This window comes from Olea europaea, chromosome 1, assembly GCF_002742605.1.
Source record: "Olea europaea var. sylvestris chromosome 1, O_europaea_v1, whole genome shotgun sequence".
NCBI classification, from domain to species: Eukaryota; Viridiplantae; Streptophyta; class Magnoliopsida; order Lamiales; family Oleaceae; genus Olea; species Olea europaea.
In genome coordinates this window covers 27,806,538-27,826,839 of record NC_036237.1, presented here as the reverse complement: position 1 = coordinate 27,826,839, position 20,302 = coordinate 27,806,538, and the positions used below count along the sequence as shown (strand labels likewise).

Below are 20,302 nucleotides of genomic sequence, written 5' to 3'. Positions count from 1 at the left end.
CGTGTCGGGAGATTTTGACACCGAGGTAAATGCTGCTCGTGATAACATACATGTCATGAATGTTTCTATTATTGATTTTGACAATGAGTGGGTATTAGACTCAGATGCTACTGTTCATATGTGTCCTGTTAAATCTTGGTTCTATAACTATAGAGATGTGAATCCTAGAAAAGTACACTTAGGGATGATCGTACACACAATGTAGAAGGAGTATGTGATATTGCTATTAGGATGCATGATGGCATTATTAGACCCCTTAAAGGTGTTAGGTATGTCCCGGGCCTGGCAAGGAATCTCATTTCCTTAGGTACTCTAGAAGAAGAAGGTCATGAGTTCAAATCTCATTCTAGTACTTTAAAGATTTGTAAAGGATCTCTAGTGGTTATGAAAGGTCCCAAGAAGAATGGGTTATATGTCCTTCAAGCTAAAATCTTGGATAGCAAAGAGTCGGTATTATATTTAGTTTGTGAAGATAAATCAGATCTTTGACATAAGAGGATGAGACACATTGGGAGTAAAGGATTGAAAGACCTTAGTGACCCGAATTTACTTGGTAAGGATAGCGTTACTCTTTTCGGTTTTTGCAGGACGTGTGTTCTAGGAAAGTCACATAGGGTTAGCTTTGGAATAGGTGAACACAGCACTAAGAGACCATTGGACTATATTCATACAGATTTGCGAGGTCCTGAAAAATACCCCACACATGGAAGAAATATATTTTTTCTATCCATTGCTGATGATCACTCAAGGAAAGTTTTGGTATATCTCTTTAAATCCAAATCTGAAACCTTTAGTAAGTTTAGTCTTGGTTTGCCTTAGTTGAAAATCAAATGGGAAAGGGTGAAAACTCTTAGGACGGATAATGGTTTAGAGTTTTGCAACTTCGAATTTGATCATTTTTGCAAGGGAAAGGGTATAATGAGGCACAGGATTGTACGACATACCCCTCAACAAAATGGGGTAGCGGGGAAAATGAATCGGACTTTAATTGATAAAGTCAGATGTATGATGATTAATTATGGGTTATCTAAAGGTTTCTGGGGCGAAACTGTGTACACTGCTGCCTATTTGATAAATAGATCAGCTTCTAGTTTTGTTAACTTTAAGACTCCTCAAGAGTTGTGGTCTGGAAAATCCCCAGATTTGTCACATATTAGAGTGTTTGGTTGTGCGGCTTATGCACATCAGGTTGAGGGCAAATTGGACCCTAGGGCTACTAAGTGTGTCATGTTAGGTTATCTAGAGGGAGTAAAAGGATATAGACTATGGGTTTTAGGTGTAAAAGGCATTAAGATTATTAACAGTAGAGATGTGAAGTTTAATGAACTTGATATTCTTGTCTTAAAAACATAGTAAGTCAGAACAAACAGATCAAGGAAGGAAAATCTTCTACTAAAAAGAAGATGGAATTTGAGGTGAAAAGATTAGGTGATAATCTAGAGGATAGTGAAATTCAACCTCAAGAAGAATTTGATCAAGAAGCAGTGATAGAACAACCTGAACTTGAAATTCCTAAAACTGTTGTCCCTAATCAAGAAACACCTGCAGGTACTAATTTGGATGATTACCAATTAGTGAAGGATAGAGAGAGAATACGAGTGAAGCCCAATTTGAAATACATCTATTCAAATTTGAAGGAATTTGTCCTAGTTTCAGGTGAAGCCTTGGAGTCAGTTGAACCGATTTCATTTGAGGAAGCGATTAACTGTGAAAATTCTGAAAGTTAGAAAAAGGCAATGAGAGAAGAGATCCAGTCTCTAAACAAAAATCAAACTTGAAAGTTGGTTGAAAAACCAAAGAATCAAAAGTTAGTCCATTGTAAATGGATCTACAAGTTAAAAGAATGAGTAGGACTTAAAGACCTTTTAACGTACAAAACTAGGTTGGTGGCGAAGGGATTTACCCAAAGAAAAGGGATAGACTATAATGAGGTATTCTCACCGGTTTAAATATAAAACTATCAGGTTAGTTTTAGCCTTAGTTGTCCAGTATGATTGGGAGTTGGAGCAACTAGATATTAAGACGGCTTTTCTTCATGGGGAGTTAGATTAATTGATTTACATGTTTCAACCTCAAGAGTTCGAGGTGAAGGAAAAATCAGAACTTGTGTGTTTTCTTAAAAAGTCCTTATATGGTCTTAAGCAAAGTCCTAGGCAATGATATAAGAGACTTGATACTTATATGCGTAAAATTGGTTTTAAGAGGAGTGAATTTGATGCATGTCTATATTTTAATAACTCTAAAATAGGTTGTGAAGTTTATTTATTGTTATATGTGGATAACATGTTGCTTGCTAGTCATAGTAAAGCTAAAATCATAAAGATGAAAAATCGTTTAAAATCGAAATTTGACATGAAAGACTTAGGAGAGGCAAGAAAAATCATTGGCGTGGTTATTAAAATGAATAGGGCTGATAATAGGATGACTATTAATTAATAGTCTTATTTGGATAAAGTGATAACCAAATTTGGTATGAAACTTGCTAAATCTGTCAATATACCATTATCTGCACACACGAACTTATCACATCCACAATGCCCTAAAATTGAAGAAGAAATACATGAAATCAGTAATGTTCCCTATGCTAATGTCATTGGGTCTGTTTTGTATTCTATAATTACCACAAGACCGAACCTTGCATATGCAGTTAGTTTCTTGAGTAGGTTTTTGTCTAACACGGGTAAACCACATTAGATTGCACTTAAATGACTATTAAGATATCTAGTTGGATCTTTGAAAAGGGGATTAGTATTTGAAAGAAGAAGTAACAAATTAGAACTTAAAGGATATGTAGATTCGGACTTTGCGGAGGATAAAAATTAGAGGAAATCTACCACTTCTTACTTCTTCACTTTAGGTGATAATTGTATCACTTGAAAATCATAGTTGCAATCTATAGTTACACTCTCCAGCACTGAAGAAGAATAGTTGCATTAAATGAAGCTGTAAAAGAATGCATGTGACTGAAATGCCTTCTATGTGAATTAAACTTCTTGAATGATAATGCTATGATTTTTAATGATAGTCAAAGTTCATTGATGTTATGTAAAAATCATGTTTATCATGAACGTACTAAACATATTGAGGTAAAGTATCACTTCATTAGGGAGAGGTTGGCTTCTGGTAATTTTATTTTGCTTAAAATTGCAACTGATAATAACCCTGCAGATGATGAAACAAAAGTACTTGCGGTTGGTAAGTTCAACAAATGTTTATCAATATTAAATATTGATAATGGTTAATTATTGTGCATGTACTAAGCTGGAGTGAGCGATGATGATAAAAATAAGACCACACTAATGGATATCACTTGTAACCAGGGAATTTGGCGATAGATGTTATGTAATCTAAGGTGAAGATTTGAAAGGTAGATCACATCCTAAGATTGGTGCAAGTCTATTGGTACTAAGTTGGAGTGAGCGATGATGATAAAAATAAGACCATACTAATGGATATCACTTGTGACCGAGGAATTTGGTGATGGATGTTATGTGATCCAAGGTGAAGATTTGTAAGGTGGATCACATCTTAAAATTGGTAGAAGTCTATTGGTCTAGAGAATGTGACTTGAATTGTGCTAGCTATGGAGTAATATGGACTATAGATTAAATCCAATGGTTGGATTTAATCTTGTGGTCAATTACCTATACTAGTGTTGTCACTCTCTTGTCCATAGTACAATATTTGAATTTTGAATTCAAATGAATTGGCTCTATAATTACAAGACATCTTCATTCTCTCATACTTGGATTTTGGCATAACATTTGAGAGAGAGCATAGAGAGGTAATCAAGTGGGAGTTTTCCATAACTTTGGCGAAATTCTTGGTGGCTTCCGACGGATCTTTTCTCGGTATATCCATTGTCATTCTCGTGGACGACGGTACATGATTCGGTGTAGCACAAATTTGAGCTCAACATCAAGAACACTTCATTGGTGGTGTTGAAAAAGCTTTGGGTCGTTTTGGTTCGATTTTATACTTTGAGAGTTTATTATTCCGTATTGTAGCTGTAATAATCTTTTATAAACTACACTTTAAACTCTACATAAGTCTTACGGGATGTATAGATAAAATTATAATTTAATCAACAAAGGCAGTTATAAGCTTTGCCAAACATAAACTTTGATAATCTAATAACCAAATCATATTTACGTTGTTAATCATAATCCTAGGCCATTTTTTATGGGAAAAACATGAAATCACGGAAAACTCGAATTATTTGAACATAATGTGATTAACTTTATTAATTATAAAAATATACTACGTTTTTTCTTATAAATGTTCCTTCATTTGTCTTCCATCTCTCTTCCTCAGAACAAAATCTATAGTATCACATGAATTTCAAACTAATTAATTTGAGGTCGATAGAAAAAGAAAAAACTATTTATTATGAAACACATTTCTGTTTAGTGTTTTGAGATTTTTTCCCCCTCATTTCATCAGTGCCTTTTGTTTTTAGAACAAATAACGAAAAATGCATTAAAAATTTATCTGCGCGCACTAAATTCGAAGTATTATTATTATTATTATTATTATTCTTATAAACTGTACAATAATTACTTTTAAATTCCAAGCATTAAAGCCCATATTTTCTTTAGAATTTGATCAAATTCTATAAAATGTGCGTATGAAAAGTTGGTAAGAGTTGTGAATCTCATAAATATATAACAAAATTTGTGTTTAGAGAAAAATGAATTTTAGAAATGTGGCCAAATAGGGACGAAATGTACCCTTGACTTTTCATGCATTTAAATTGCCTGATTTTAGCTGTGATTTTGGAGAAATTTGTCAAATTTTATAAATTAATACTTTTTAAGTCCATCGCATGACATTAATAAATAATTTTACTTGAAAACAATAGTGTTATAGATGACTTGTCGTAGTTCAAGAGTATAAAATTCATTCTACTTGCTCCTCACCTCAGGAGCCATCTATTATATATGTCACATGTTGGCATACAAGTGTCATCAAGAGTTGTACCGTTAATCCTTTTCATGGTTGAAGCCAATCATTGTAAACATATGGTACATAAATTGGCTAGTTAAGTTCCTTAAAGAACGCAAAATAAATTTTAAAAATATATATCCACAATAATAGTTAAAATAACTTGTCCAAACTCGAGTATAGATGCAGTAGCACGAATCAATTCTTTCTTATCGATTATCATACCAAGTTGGATTAAAGACAATTTAACAAGTATAGTTGAAGAATGAAAGATTCAAACTGTGCCCTTAAGAGGGTAGCATTGTAGGGATTGTTCATTACCATATGATTTTCTTCCATGTCATGTTTGAAGAGAGGAAAATTTCCTTAGCAAATAAGACAGAGATGCCCTTTCAAATTTGAACATTCTATTCGTAGAGGATGTGGGGATTAAACAAGATTGCCAAATCTTCATTGCAAAAACTATCATCAAATAGAGCTAATAACATCTTTAACCACAAAAATGTGTAAATATCCGAAGTTGCATCAGTACAATGAGATTTTAATTTACTTCTCTTCCTCAATACAATCTAATCCACCAGTCATGCTGTTGGAATCATCATTCACCTAGAAGAAAGAGTTTCTGTGCATAATCAAAGATGAAGAGCAAAATTTTATTTAACAGGCGTTATGAATCAGTTTGGCTACAAGAATACTTTTTCGATTCACAATTTAGATGAAACAACAGAGAGAGCATGATTAACCAACTCCCTTCGCAACACCTTCCCCGCTGGAGACTTTGGAATTGAGTCGATAAATGCGACACGGCGAATCTTCTTATAAGGAGCAACCTGCAGGGATGCATCACAAGTCAAACAGAGGTTTAGGGATAACATGGTATTCTGTTCATATTGCTTTCCTTCAAAGTTCAAGGATCAAACCTCTTTTTTTCAGAACAATATGATAATCACAATCATGTTAGAGCATCAAATTATTATCATTTTTCAATACATAAAGAATCTCTATGCAGTAAACTTCAGGGGCCCGTGGGATTAGTCGAGATGCACGTAAACTAGCCTGGACACCATGGTCATATAATAATAATAATAATAATAATAAAATCTCAATCTCTCTTGACAAATTTAAAAGCTTCCAAAAGTAATGTCCCTGTTAGATTGTGACCTATATATACTCAAAACTGCAAATTCATATGCTATGTTGCAGAACTGTAAAAGACGTATTAAGCACACATGCACAAATTCGTAGATATTAAAAAAAAATAAAAAAATAAAAAAAATGGATGGTAAAGACTACTTAAAAAACTGAACCAAAATCCCCCCAAAAATGAAGAACTTCCAGCAAAGCTCACGCGCGTTTGGCAAGTTACTCAGAAGTAACTTTTAGGCTTAGCATACATGCACTGTTAATGTCAAATCCAGCAATTCAAACTTTTAAGTATGAGAACACATACGGAATCACTGCTGCATCAACAATTTCCGGAATTGATTGAAGTAAATGTTCCAACTCAGCCGGGGGAACCTGCAAAGTGTTTATTTTTACTAGTTCACAGCTTTCAATGTAGGAAAGAACAACTGGATACTGTGCTCGATACCAAATCAATATTGGAGAGATTTCCATGTAAATTCAATCACCTGATATGCTTTGTATTTTATCAGTTCCTTCAACCTATCAACAATGAAGAGAAACCCATCTGAGTCAAAGTATCCAAGGTCACCAGTCTTTAGCCAGCCTTCAGAGTCCAAGGTTGCAGCAGTTGCTGCTTCATCTCCAGCATAACCTGTCATTATCCCGCCCTTGTTATTGAAAAATGAAAAACAGGGCAGTTGCCTTAGAAAAGATCAATTCTTATCAATCTTTTAGGTTGTCGGGGAAATATATATATTGTATAATATGTATCTTTAAATTTTGAACATCATCAGGTTTATTTCCATTGCTGGGCAATTATATACGAATTTTTTATATTTTTATATTTTCCCTTGTAATATTCTCAAGCTGAGAATATTTTATATGGAGAAAGAGACATCAGACTAAACCGTTTGACAAAATACCTCGACTCCTGTGGATCTGTTATTAATTATTAGATGCTGGTCCCTGTTGCTAGGTATCCCAGGATGAGCTTTTCCCCACGTATGACACACAATAAATCAATTATATGATTTCAAATGGCTACAGTTCCAAAATTCCTGATGCAATCAGAACGCTGCTTCCAGGCTAACAATAAACTGAGTGGTTTTACTGGAGATTCTCAACAAAAGAGATGAAGGAATATTACATGCATCTTGATAGTGATGAGTTTGCTTGTCATCCAAACTTCATCAAGCTTAAAATCTAATTCATTAATTCTTTCAAATCAATCCCTTCCAGATAAAAATAGACGAAGCTGTTATAGTTGTCAAGAGAGATGATCAATCAAGAGCATGCTTGCCGAAGCTTAAAGCCTTAAACAGTTTAATTATAAGATACTTATAAGTAATTTATCTTGACCGAAAGATAAAAATAAAATATCCAAGCATGTTTGAAAACAAAAGGTGAGTTTTACTTATTTTTAAGCTAGCCAAACATGATCGTCCACAAACATATCACCTTTCATGATTGTAGGTCCTCGTAACCATATTTCTCCGCGCTGTCCAGGAGGCATGCCATCTCCACTTACAGGATCAACTACCTTTGCTTCCGTGTTTTCAGACAAGCGGCCAGCAGATCCATGCCTATTAGTCTCGTCTGGCCCTATCATCCTCGTTGCCCCTCCGCAACTCTCAGTCAAACCATAACCCTAATTCAATAAATAACTACAGCGTTATGTCCATAAATTGCATCAGAAAGTTATGAAAACATTCCTTTCAAGCACTAGAAACACCTAGTAACATATACTAAATTTAAACATTTCTAACCTACAGAAGAATTGTGTTCTCTTATTTCATGGTACAGTACTTTATTGTGCTTAATTACATTACTTATATAAATTCACAAATTTTCAGCATCAAATGAAATACGAGAAACATAGCAACTAAGTTTCGATGACCAGAATGACATGCTATCCAATATTTAAGATTGTATTCACTAAAAATAATTGGAGAATGTTAGCCGAGTGCTAACGTGGCCACCCCCACCCCAATCTTGGGCCGAACTTTCATGAGGGTAGGGGGGATCTAAGGCCCTGTTTGTTTCAATCACGCATTTTCTCAATAAAATAATTTTGGACGTGAACCCATAATTTTTCACTACTTTTTAACCAAAAAGGAAAATAAAATTCACAAAATCTATTCTCATAAAATCTCTACCAAACATGGGCTAAATATAATATTGTAAATAAGAAATCTGCACTCTATTGAAAGATCCATAAAACACCAACACAAAAGCTAGTGAAATCAAAGATATGAAACAATTAACAAAAATATTACATATCTGGTTTTCCAATGCGAGAATGGCAAAGAAATCCAAATAGATTAATACAGAAAAAGTTACAATTTTGTCAAGTTTTTAAAAAAAAATTAACTCATCATATGTTCGATAGAGAACAAGATAGCAAACAAACAAGCATAACTTTGAAAAAAAAAAAAAATCATCATATAAAAGTTACAATTGTTTACAAAACAATAAACATAATAAATTGACAAGTTCATCAAATTTCAACGATAATGAAACATTTGAATGAGATTAATACACACGCATGCAAAAAACAATAAAAGACAAGTATTTTCCATTTTCAGTCATTTTTTACACCATCTTACCTCCATAATTAATTTTTTCAAAAACTTAATCACAATTTCAGTAGTTCCAAGGCACATTTTTGATAGTTAAAGTGCAGCACAACATATTGGAGTAAAACAGCTAAATGCAAGCTAAGTTGCACCCCATTAGCTTGTGTTCCATTCATGAAACAGTCTGTAAATTTTATGGATACTATTAGCATCGTGAACGTTAAAAACATTCATTTCAATATTTATGCACAAAGATATGTTTTTAAATATAAAGAACAAAAATTTGTATTAATTGTTTCTTCTTTTATTGCTTCCAACTAACTTTAATGTGGCACATTTTTCTTTTAATAATTTAGTGTCTAAATCTTAAACATGAATTCATTAGTAAAACAGTCATATCATTAAATAAATCAACTCTTGTCTTGCAGAGAATGTCTGGTTAAGTAACAAAGCAACATCGCTTGAATAAGTTGCTTTTTCACTTAAAAGTTAGGGGGAAAAAGTTAATAAAACGAGTATGGAAACTTAAAGTTAACTTTTTACCTTACAGGATTAGCCAGACATGTTCTAAATAATTTTTTACGTTAATCAAAGTAAAAAGCTATTTAAAAGTTTCACTTACTCGTGACTTTAGCCAAGCATGAATCTTTTTATATTTTTATATTCAAGAAATTGCTTTTTCAGAATTCAGCTCATAAATAAGACAAACTCAATCACATGCATTTTCACTATTTCGATAGTCATAATAATGCAGACAAAATCGTGATCGTCAACTTTGATCTGTTACTGACCTGAATAATCTCTATATTGGGGAATCTGGCCTTGAATCGCTCGGAAACCTCCTTTCCCAGCGGCGCACCACCGCAGCCCAGTGTCTGAAGCGAGCTCAAGTCATACTTCATCACCAAATCCGACTTCGACATCGCCACCACAAGCGGTGGCGCTACTGGAATATATGTCACCTTAAACTTGTCCACAGCCTCTAACATTTTTACGAAGTCAAATTTCCCCATCAACACTAGACTCTCCCCCATAGATGCCGCCCTTATTAGCATGAAGAAACCAAACACGTGGAATAAAGGCAGCGTGAAAAGCGATACTGGATGAGGATTAATTTCTTGCTCGTCTCTAGCCGATTTATTGTAGTACAAACCGGCGATCATTGCTATTAAGTTCCGGTGGGTTAATACGACGCCTTTTACTTTTCCGGTGGTGCCAGAAGAGTAAAGGATGGCGGCCGAGTCAGATTGATGAATTTCTCGTAGTTCTATTTTGATTCCCGGGGCGGCGGAGAGCATAGAGTGGAAATGAGGGGAATCGAGGAGGATAACAGGGAGATGAGAGGGGAGTTTATGGGAAGTCGAGGAGGTGGCAAATGCGAGTACGGGTTTACTGAGTTCGATTTGGTGATTCAACTCAGCGGATGAGGAAATCGGGTTGGCCGGAGAAACGGTAGCACCAAGGGAGAGGAGCGAAAAATATACGACCGGAATGTTCAAGGAAGGCGGGGCAACGATAAAAACGACATCATTTTTGGATAGGGAGGGGTAGAGTGAATGGATGGAGAATGAGAGAGAGTGGATTTGTTCAAGGAAGGCAGTGTATGTGAGTCGATGGCCAGTGACGGCGTCGATGAGAAAAGCGGTGGACGAGAGAGTAGCGGAGGTGGTGGTGGAATGGAGGAGGGAGAGTGCGTACGAGACAACAGAGAGTGGTTGAGATGGCGGCGGCAAAGGGACCGACGAGCGGAGGCTGTGGTAAATCTTGGTTTGTGGGCAGTAGCCATTTTTGGGATCAACTGTTTTCTTGTTAAGCCTTCCCTGAGTTTCCGCCATTACAGTTTGCCTTCTAAGCTTCTCACAGGTCTATATAGATACAGATATATGGAAATTCAAGGGTTGAATTATGTGGGGGCGGAATGGAGTGGAGGGGATTGAACTGTATCGGAGATAAAAATGCAGAGGTAATAAATATGGATACACGCACGTATATTTATATACACAGACGTGAGGGGGATAGAGGTGACCGGTCTTTGTGGAGGTACTAACACCCCGTTTGGCCTCATTATTTGGGATTATAATTTTTGAAATAATGTTATTTTATAAAATGTATGACTTCTAAGCTTCTCACAGGTCTATATAGATACAGATATATGGAAATTCAAGGGCTGAATTATGTGGGGGCGGAATGGAGTGGAGGGGATTGAACTGTATCGGAGATAAAAATGCAGAGGTAATAAATATGGATACACGCACGTATATTTATATACACAGACGTGAGGGGGATAGAGGTGACCGGTATTTGTGGAGGTACTAACACCCCGTTTGGCCTCATTATTTGGGATTATAATTTTTGAAATAATGTTATTTTATAAAATGTATGACTGAAAAAAAAGATTTTTTTTATTTACGTGTAATATTATTTTATGAAAAATTGTGTAATTAAAAATAAGAGAGAAAAATTATAATGTGAAATAATGGGGGTCAAATGGAGCTTAAGCCCCCCGTTTAATTTTAATGAAAATTATTAGTGACTTATATTGTTTGATACACTGTGCTTTCATGAGATCTGCTGTTTGAGTTAGGCCAAAAAAATAGGGGCTTATGTGGCGGCTTCATATTGAAGGGGTTTGTACTTGCTTCTATTGGTCAACGTCAAATATTAAAAGTTACTAATTAATTATTTTTTATTCAATTAAACGCAAACATTAATTTTAACAATACATTCATAATCACTTTTTATTTATTAATTGCACATTTTTTAAACCTAACGTAATATTATTCCTCATAAAAACTATATTAATAAATTCCTCTCCTATTGAAGGGGTTTGTACTTGCTTCTATTGGTCAAATATTAAAAGTTACTAATTAATTATTTTTTATTCAATTAAACGCAAACATTAATTTTAACAATACATTCATAATCACTTTTTATTTATTAATTGCACATTTTTTAAACCTAACGTAATATTATTCCTCATAAAAACTATATTAATAAATTCCTATAGGTTGTGGGTAAATTAATTACTCGAAGTCTTGAACAACATTCATGGGTTGGTCTGATTTAAAGAAAAAGAACATTAAATCCCAGTTTAACCTCCATTAAATTACATTTCATTAGTATTACAATATATTTTTCTCTCTCCTATTTTTAATCATACAATTTTTTATAAAATAATATTACACGTGAATCGAAAACTTTTCATTCTTTTTCAATCACTCATTTTTAAAGAAAATACTATTCCTCCCATTTTTATTACCAAAAAATGGGGGTCAAACGGGGGTTAAGAGTAAGAGTTCGTTTGGGCCCCATTATTGGAGAAACAAATTTTACAATTGTAATTTTTTGAAGAATGTATGTTTAAGAAGTAGAAAAATATTTTAAATTTACGTGTAAATTTATATTATTAAAAAAATATGTGGCTGAAAATGAGTTTTTAAAAAGTAAAGTTATAAATTATTATGAATGAAACACGTTTGAATTTCATTAATCTAAATTGCAATTACTTTTTTTCTTTTATTTCTCATCTCATTATCCTTTCTGTCTCTTCAACTGTTAAAAGAATAAATTATATTAGATTATTACTATCTGAACCGCAATTACTTTTTATTTTTTCCCATCACTTCAACGGTTAAAAGATATAAATTATATTATATTATTATTATTATTTTAAATGCATTATTTAACTCTTCTCCTTTTTGTGAAGAGAACTGGCAGTCATTTTATTGTGTTAAATTTTGTAGGTACCTAAAGACCCCACAACATTATTATACCCATGTTTGGCCTATTAAATTACATTCCATTTTTCTCTCTCATATTCTCAACCATACAATCTTTTATAAAGTAATATTACACATAAATTGAAAAAATTTCCTTCTTTTTCAACCACTTATTTTTTAACAAAACATTATTCCTCCCATTTTCATTACCAAAAATGGGGCCAAACAGGGGCATACTACAAAATTCTTCACTTCTGATTTTGTTTACGGTCCGTTTGATACAACAAATTTTTCAAGGAAATTTTTTTTTCATCTTCTTTATTGTTTGAGTGCAAAAATTTTCTCGGCAATTCATGTGACCCATTTTCCTTCATCTGGTGGGATCTAAATCAATTTCCAGTTTTTTTTTTTTTTTACAATGAAAATAAAATTTATTCATAATTGTAATAATTTTTATCCCTTTAATTGAGATTTTTCATGAAAAATAAAGTCAAACGAACACAAAAGATAAAAAAAATTCAATATTTTTCAGGTGGAAAATTATACCTATCAAACACATTTTTTTGATAATTCTCAGTAAAACACATTATAGACAATTCAATTCTCTAGAATTCGTTTTTTCACCCAAATTCCATTCTTACAGCCAAACGGACCCTTGAATATTTCTTTGGTTCTCTTGCAAAATTTATGTCATGAATGGCTAAAACTTATGAATTAGGCAATCTAGATGATTGTGGTCGAAGTCCAGTTGATCCGAGCAATGTTCCTTGGCTAGATGACACAGCTTCAGAAGGAAGAATGGAATGCACCATCAGAAAAAGTGTTGACAATGATCTTTTAAACCACAAGGAAGCGAAAGCATAAGAAGGAATATTAGAGCCAGGATCATGAATTCAAACAACAAAAGCTTTATTTTGAAGAGCAAAAATGCACTCATAAATCCATGGATTAGGTAACTCAAATAATTATGGTCAAAATGTTATAAAAATATTTAGTGCTTGTTTGGTAGGGATTTTGATAATTAATTTTTTGACCGTTAGAGAGAAAGTGGATCCTACCCTTGAAAGAAAAATTCAAAAATGACGGTTGAAATAGTGAAATAACAGTCGAAAAATGATTTTAATCGGCTTTTAACCCATACCAAACAAGCTCTTAGTTTGTCCTTACGTAATGCTACGTAAAAGCCAAATTACTATACTTCATATAACTAGTGCAGTATCTCTACCTTTGATTTCTCAGACACCAGGAAGAAAAAAATTCATACAAAATATTTGTGTGAATTTACTTGCATCGCTGTGCTTTCTTTTTAAGAGTGAAAAATTCGTTAAATCACATAAATTCAGATAATTTAATTTAATGCTTAACTCGTGAATCAAACTAAAATCCACTTAATAATTAACCCCTTATTTGTTTTCTTTTAAAGTAAAACTTTTTAATTTTCAAACTCATTTTCAACTATACATTCACAACAAGCCCATGTTTGATTCCCTTTAAACAAAAAATTAATTTCTCATACTCATTTTTAACCACACATTTACAGGATAAAATATTTTACATGTAAATCCAAACTTTTTCTTACTTTTTAAGTATACATTCTCTAAAGAAATCACTATTCAAAACATAATTTCTATACAATAATGGCCATTAAATAGGGGCTAAAATATTTCACATGTAATCGGAAACATTTTTTTTCTATTTTTTAGCCAAGCATTAAAAAAGAAAATACTATTCAAAACGTTATTTTTTTCTAAATAATGATCATCAAACATGGGCTAAATAGCCTAAATATGAGAACCAAATCAAAATGATTCAATTATCAATTTTAACATCTAGTCGTATTTTAATTCTAACCAAATCGAGTTAGTGATTTTATTCAATTAAACAAGTTTGCGTGGTGCCAAATGAAAATGTCCACTCATGTCAAATCCTGAAACTTGATTTAGACAGCGATATCCAAAGACTAATTCCCTGTTGCACAGGGCCTTTACAGACCAACACCATGTTAAAAAAAAAGGTTGAACCCCAATTTTAAGGACTCCACCGACCCTGTCCTGGGCCATCGTGGAGGAGGTAAATCGCATGATGTGCCTCCCAAGAGTCAGGGTGGAGAGCACATGGATAGGCCAAGGCTGTTAACCTATATGGTAACTCCCGCTTGCAACAAAACTAATTCCACCTTGTGGGAAATCGAACTTTGCATACTGCCGCGCTGAGCCCTATCCGCCCTCCCCTTTGCCACTGGAAGATATGCCCTGGGGCACCAACACCATGTTATTTTGTTTTGGAAATGAAGGGATAAAGACTAGACATTGGCAAGATAAGAGTAGGAGTTTTTCTTTTGGGCACAATTTTTTTTTCTTTTTCTATATATTTAATTTTCTACCCGTACAAGTATAAGGTTGAAGCAAAAAAATTCGAATTGATAAGAAATGCAAATAAAAAATAGACTACGGAATACAGAATACCGACGAGTTAAATGTTAAGAAAAATGATGAATATGAAAAGAAAAAAAAAAGTTGAAAGTTGGAGACAATTAGAGCACTCAAGTAAAGCGAGTCACTCATCCCACCATGACTAGTTGAGCAGTAATTTGGTCATGCGAGTTGGTTCGCCTCAACAATGGCTAGTTGAGTAGCATTTTTCTTAAGCAAATCGGCTCGCAAATTGAGCGGTCTAGTTCGCTTCCATTTAATACCTCTGATAACAATATACCAACATAGTCTAAAATAATTCAAAATTCTGTGAAATTGATTAACAAGCACTTTGGAGGATTCTTGATTGATCAATCATGACAGGCCGGATAAAAGAAAAAAATCTTGGAGGAATCGAAATATATGCTTCTTGTCCCTTCTTTAGAAAAAGACCTAAAATTCTTTTGCTCTGGGCTTTATGGGTTTCTAGATTATTTAAATTTAAATAATAAGTGAAAAATATTAAAATAGTCAATTTTTTGCTTTACATTTACAAAAATATTACCTTTTTTAAGTTTTTACAAGATTGTTAATTTTGAACCTTTTTGCCCATCTAAATAATTCAAATACCCTACATGTCCTTCATTAAAATTGATTTGACTAGATGAAAAAATAATACAAAAAGCTTTAAAACATCACATCAAATGCTCTCACTTCACTATTTAATATATATATATAAGAATCCTCATTTTCTCTCATTCCCTAAAAAGTAAAAATCTTATCATTCTCTCTCTTATTCCCTAAATCTAAACGGCTCAATTTTCTCTTGCTCAAGGTCGCCAACAACGCTAAAATCCTCCATTTTTGTCTAGGCATGAAGCCAAATGACCATTAATCAGTCCACGGTCGACGAATATCGCCATTAATCTCTTGAGGTTTTATTTTTTCTTTCTTTTTGCATTTGTTGCTTTATTCTCTTCTGAATTTTCAAATTTAGGGTTATTTGTCTTTTTATTCTTCACAATTTTGGTCCTGAATTTGTATGATATGTCTCTTTTTTTGTCTATTTTTCTAGTGTTATGAAAATGTTAATATTTTAGTTTATGTAAGTTATCTATGAATTTATTTTTTGCAATTATGTTTTTTATTTTTCTTTCATGTAAATAATGATCATTGGTCATTATTGGACAAATTGAGTTTGAGTTTGTGAAATGAATTAAGATTGAATTGGGTATATTCTGGTCAACATACACAAATAAGCTCGTTTAAATGTGTCTTTATATGATTATTTTGGATTATTTGAATGTTGTTTGAAATGTTGGATCATTCTATTTTAATTCTTGAAAATGTCTTTGCATTTATATAAAACTTATGACTGAATATATGAAAAGTAGTGCTATTGGAAGCTATAAGTATAACACATTTCATGTTTGTCGTAACTTAGCCTTTCGTGTCTTGGAAAACCAATGTGAATGTGAAATGTAATGTCCATTCTGGCAGTAACGAAATCATCTGTCGACAAATGAATCGTCGTTCTCGACAGTTGAGCTCTGAAATTCTCGACAGTTGATTGCATAAGCCAAATTTTGTTAAGCTTCTTTTCTACGTGTGATTTTAGGGGTTAAAATGTATAACATATCATTCGAGCACCGTTATTATTTCATGAATTATAAACATAATAGTTATGAATCTATCTGTAGAGATAAACTATCATTCTAGATAAAGAAGTCACCGACCCAAAAGGTGCTTGCTTGGACTACCGTAGGGTCCATCGACTAGCTAGGTAAATGAGGGTATTGGTATGTATTATCACTTTAATTTAAAAACACATTTGTCCCACTGTTTGAAGTTTTTATCTTCATGATTTCAAACATGGTTGTTTCGTATGAAGATACTGACCTAAAAGTTGGTAGCCCAAACTATCGAAAGGTCCATTAACTAGATGGATAAAAGAGGCAATTGGTATGTGTTACTACTTTCAGTTTAAAAAAAAAAAATTATTAGAATGTTTTGATTTCTTAACCTTGCCATTTGAAACTTGATTATTTCGTATGAAGGTATTGAATCAAAAGGTTTATGACCGGACAGTCACGAAGTTCCCTATACTTGTGGCAGACGGTAAGTACCGTAGTGGGATTGTTATACAATGTCAAATTCTTATGTTTTATGTTAAATATGTTTAGTTGAAGATAAACATATCATTTCGATGTTATACTTCAAATTTTGGTAGAATCTGTTATTTTCTTCCATTATTAAATTTTTGTACTTAATACAACTCAAACCACTTTTACATAGAAGTATACACTGATGTACCATTAGCATCAACCATACCCGTTCAAAGTGGTGATGATGTTAATTCAAATATGCAACGATCGACACATGTTCGAGTGCCTGCTGCATTGACTAGGACTCCATTCACGAGGGGGGGCTGATAAAAAGTCAACTAACGTTAAATCAAACAACATATCAGATACATTGTAGGAGTTAACTAGAGAAATAGTCACATATTCTCAAGGATAACATAACAATTGTTTTAAATAGTTAATGACATGATAGTACTTTTGGATGTATTTATTTTACAATGAAAACATATCATGATAGTACTTTTGTGTAGCTTTTTACTTTAAAATGCTTTACAGTTTCTATTAGTGATGCGTACAAATATTTTTGTTTGCTGTAATCGTTGCTTAAATATTGTGTGCTTTTAGGTGAGATTCAATGGTAACATAGCTGAATTTGTTAATTTTGCAACTATTAAGCTTATCTGTAGATTATATTTATGGTCTATAGTTTTTGTCAGGAATGCACGTGATAATATATTTACATAATGCTGTGTATTCGAATATTTGTTACATTGAAATTTTCATGTACTTTACTCAATTGCAATGAACTGTCGAAAATTATTCATACAATTTGTCATGACCAAGTGTTGAGGATGATAGAAACAATCCGTCGGGAACGACAGATGAATTGTCGGGCTGTCATGCAATATGTTGTCTATGGATCCGTATTTTACTTGTGAAGTTGGACTTATAATTGTCTGTCTGCAAATGATGTGGGAATGATAATGACGATGTAAGTTGAAAACAGTAATGTAAATTGAGAATGTGTTAAGGAACACCGTAAGTTGAAAATACCTATATGCAAGATATGTACACTACAATGAAATCAATATGTTACAAACATGATAAAAAAAAAAAAAAAAAAGATAACGAAAACGTTAAATTGTTGATTTTTTTTTAAAGTACAAAAAGCACTCTACCTCTAATATTGTAGTAAATAATTTAATCTAATTTTATAATTGTCCTCCTCATTTTCTCCATAATAATGCGATTTAATATTAGTGGTGTTTATCATTTATGCGTCAATTGAGTCCACTATTTACAACTCACAAACAATTTGTTTTTGTGGGATTAAAATTAGATTTTGTTAGTAGATTGTGATAGTAGTTTTTGAATGGTGTTGTTGAATTATTTTCAACAGTAGTAGAGTTCGATAATGACAACATAAGGAGCAATAATGACCGTAAATGATAATGACAACAAAACTATAATATAACTCGATAATGTACAACGCAGTAGGGAAAACATTGGACATATAACGTCAACAACGACATTGAGTGGTTGTTTAAGAAACTTGTATTATATTGGGGGTTGAACAAACTTTTTCCTATGCAACACAATGAATTTCGAGCGATGACTCATAACTGAAATGTTAATATTGCAAATGTGAGAATTTTGTACATTCCATAAATCGACATTTAATACCATCAAACGGGAGCTTTTGAATATTTAGATCCATATAATAGTAAAAATGAAAATAAAGGGTTTCAACAGTTTTCAAGTGCCGAACTTGACAGTTAGATTGTCTATCTCGACAGTGATTAAATGTCGAGTTCGACAATTCAAATGTCTAACCCGACGATTTCGATGACACTATTCGACAGTTGACCTACCATAAATTTCGGGAAAACTTGAAAACCATGTATTTAGTTCTTTGAAAAAATTTATTGAAAACATTAATGGTGATAATCAATTATCAACTACAATATCACAATATCTTTCCCCAAACAAATAAAGAATGACTTAATGTTTCATTAAATATGAAATCTTTCACATTTTCCTAGAGGAGATGTCAATATCTTTCCACAAACAAATAAAAAATGACTTAATGTTTCATTAAATATGAAATCTTTCACATTTTTTTAGAGGAGATGTTGATATTTTTTCTTTTGAAAAATATATAAAAAATAAAACACATTAATGAATAAGAGATTCAAAAAGTTCAATTAAATATAATCATGTTGTATTAAACATCTAAAATAGTAAACTATGAGATAAAAATATAAACAATTTCTAGTATCTCATTTTTTAGATTGATCAGTAGCTTTCCCTTGTTGATAATGGAATGATGAAGAAAAAGAAAGTAAGGTTTATGTTCATACATGTTTGTATGTTTTTTTAACTTTTCACCCGTTTTTTAACAAAAATTCATATTATATAATATAATAATCATTTTTCAAATGTTTAAAATATATGAAGCAAATTATCACATTACATCATTAATTACATTCAAATTAAGTATTTATGGCTCGTAAAAGGGTGACATAAAAGATAAAGTGGACATATTACATTAAAAAAAAAAGAAATGAAAAAAAAGTGACATTTTTTAAAGAAATTAATGCAAATGAATTTTTTTATATATTTTCAATTTAGAGGGGTGTATTCAATTGAAATTTTTAAAAACTTTTGAAGACTTTTTTAAGTGGGTGACTTTTGTGGACTTTGTGAAATTTTAAGTAATTTCTATGGATTTGGTAGGAATTAGTAAAAGTTTTTCCTGAATTTGTGGAAACTTTTACTAGAGACTTTAAAAGACTTTTGAGATTTTTTATTTTATTTTATTTTTTTTAAGGAAATATGCTCTTCACAATGTTAAATGTGAGATATCGAAGAATATTTATGAGAATTCACAGCATTTTATCTTTGCCGTTGATTTTCCACTTAAAAGAATTTGCATTTCCCCTTGCCTTGTTTTCTCAATAACGGCAGTATTGTGTTTCACATTTTGATATGTCCTGGATCCTATAAAACTAGAATTGAAGGAAGACCATTTTCTTTTGGAAGAGATAGAAGAAATACCTAATTGGAAGAGATAGAGGAAAAATCTAGAGGGAAATAAGAAGAGCAGACTCTTTTTAGAAATCTCTCGATGGATGAGAGATTTTGGGAGAATTATCCTATTTATATTTTCTATAAAAAAGTCTCTAAAAGTCCAAGAAATTTTAAATTCCCTGAAAATCCCTCTAAATTGAATACCCCAAAAATTATAGAGATTTCTAAAAAGTTTTAATTGAATACCCCATGACTTCTGAAGACTTTTTAAAAATCTATAAAAATCTCTATTGAATATACCAAACTTTTAGAGAATTTCTAAAACTTTCAATTGAATACATCTAAACTTTTTAAATCTCTAAAAACTTTTTAAAAGTCCCAGTACACCCTCCTTAGTGAATTCCCCTTTAAAT

At 32.4% G+C, this 20,302-nt stretch overlaps 1 protein-coding gene across 1 annotated transcript; it reads right to left on the bottom strand.

Annotated features, from left to right (window-relative positions):
* Positions 1-5,417: 5,417 nt before the first annotated feature.
* Positions 5,418-10,631, bottom strand: LOC111399470 (4-coumarate--CoA ligase-like 9). The gene is made up of 5 exons (XM_023026782.1): positions 9,437-10,631; positions 7,528-7,717; positions 6,576-6,721; positions 6,391-6,462; positions 5,418-5,837 (listed from the first exon to the last, which is right to left on the bottom strand). Exons 1-5 carry the CDS (start codon positions 10,478-10,480, stop codon positions 5,649-5,651), a joined length of 1,641 nt encoding a protein of 546 aa, XP_022882550.1. The 5' UTR covers positions 10,481-10,631; the 3' UTR covers positions 5,418-5,648.
* Positions 10,632-20,302: the final 9,671 nt, after the last annotated feature.

Coding starts and splice junctions, on each gene's coding strand:
- LOC111399470 (XM_023026782.1), bottom strand. CDS start 10,480: ATGGCGGAAACTCAGGGAAGGCTTAACAAGAAAACAGTTGATCCCAAA. Junction 6,722..7,527: donor AGGACCTACAATCATGAAAG/GTGATATGTTTG, acceptor GGATAATGACAG/GTTATGCTGGAGATGAAGCA. Junction 5,838..6,390: donor ATGCAGCAGTGATTCCGTAT/GTGTTCTCATAC, acceptor TTTGAAGGAAAG/CAATATGAACAGAATACCAT.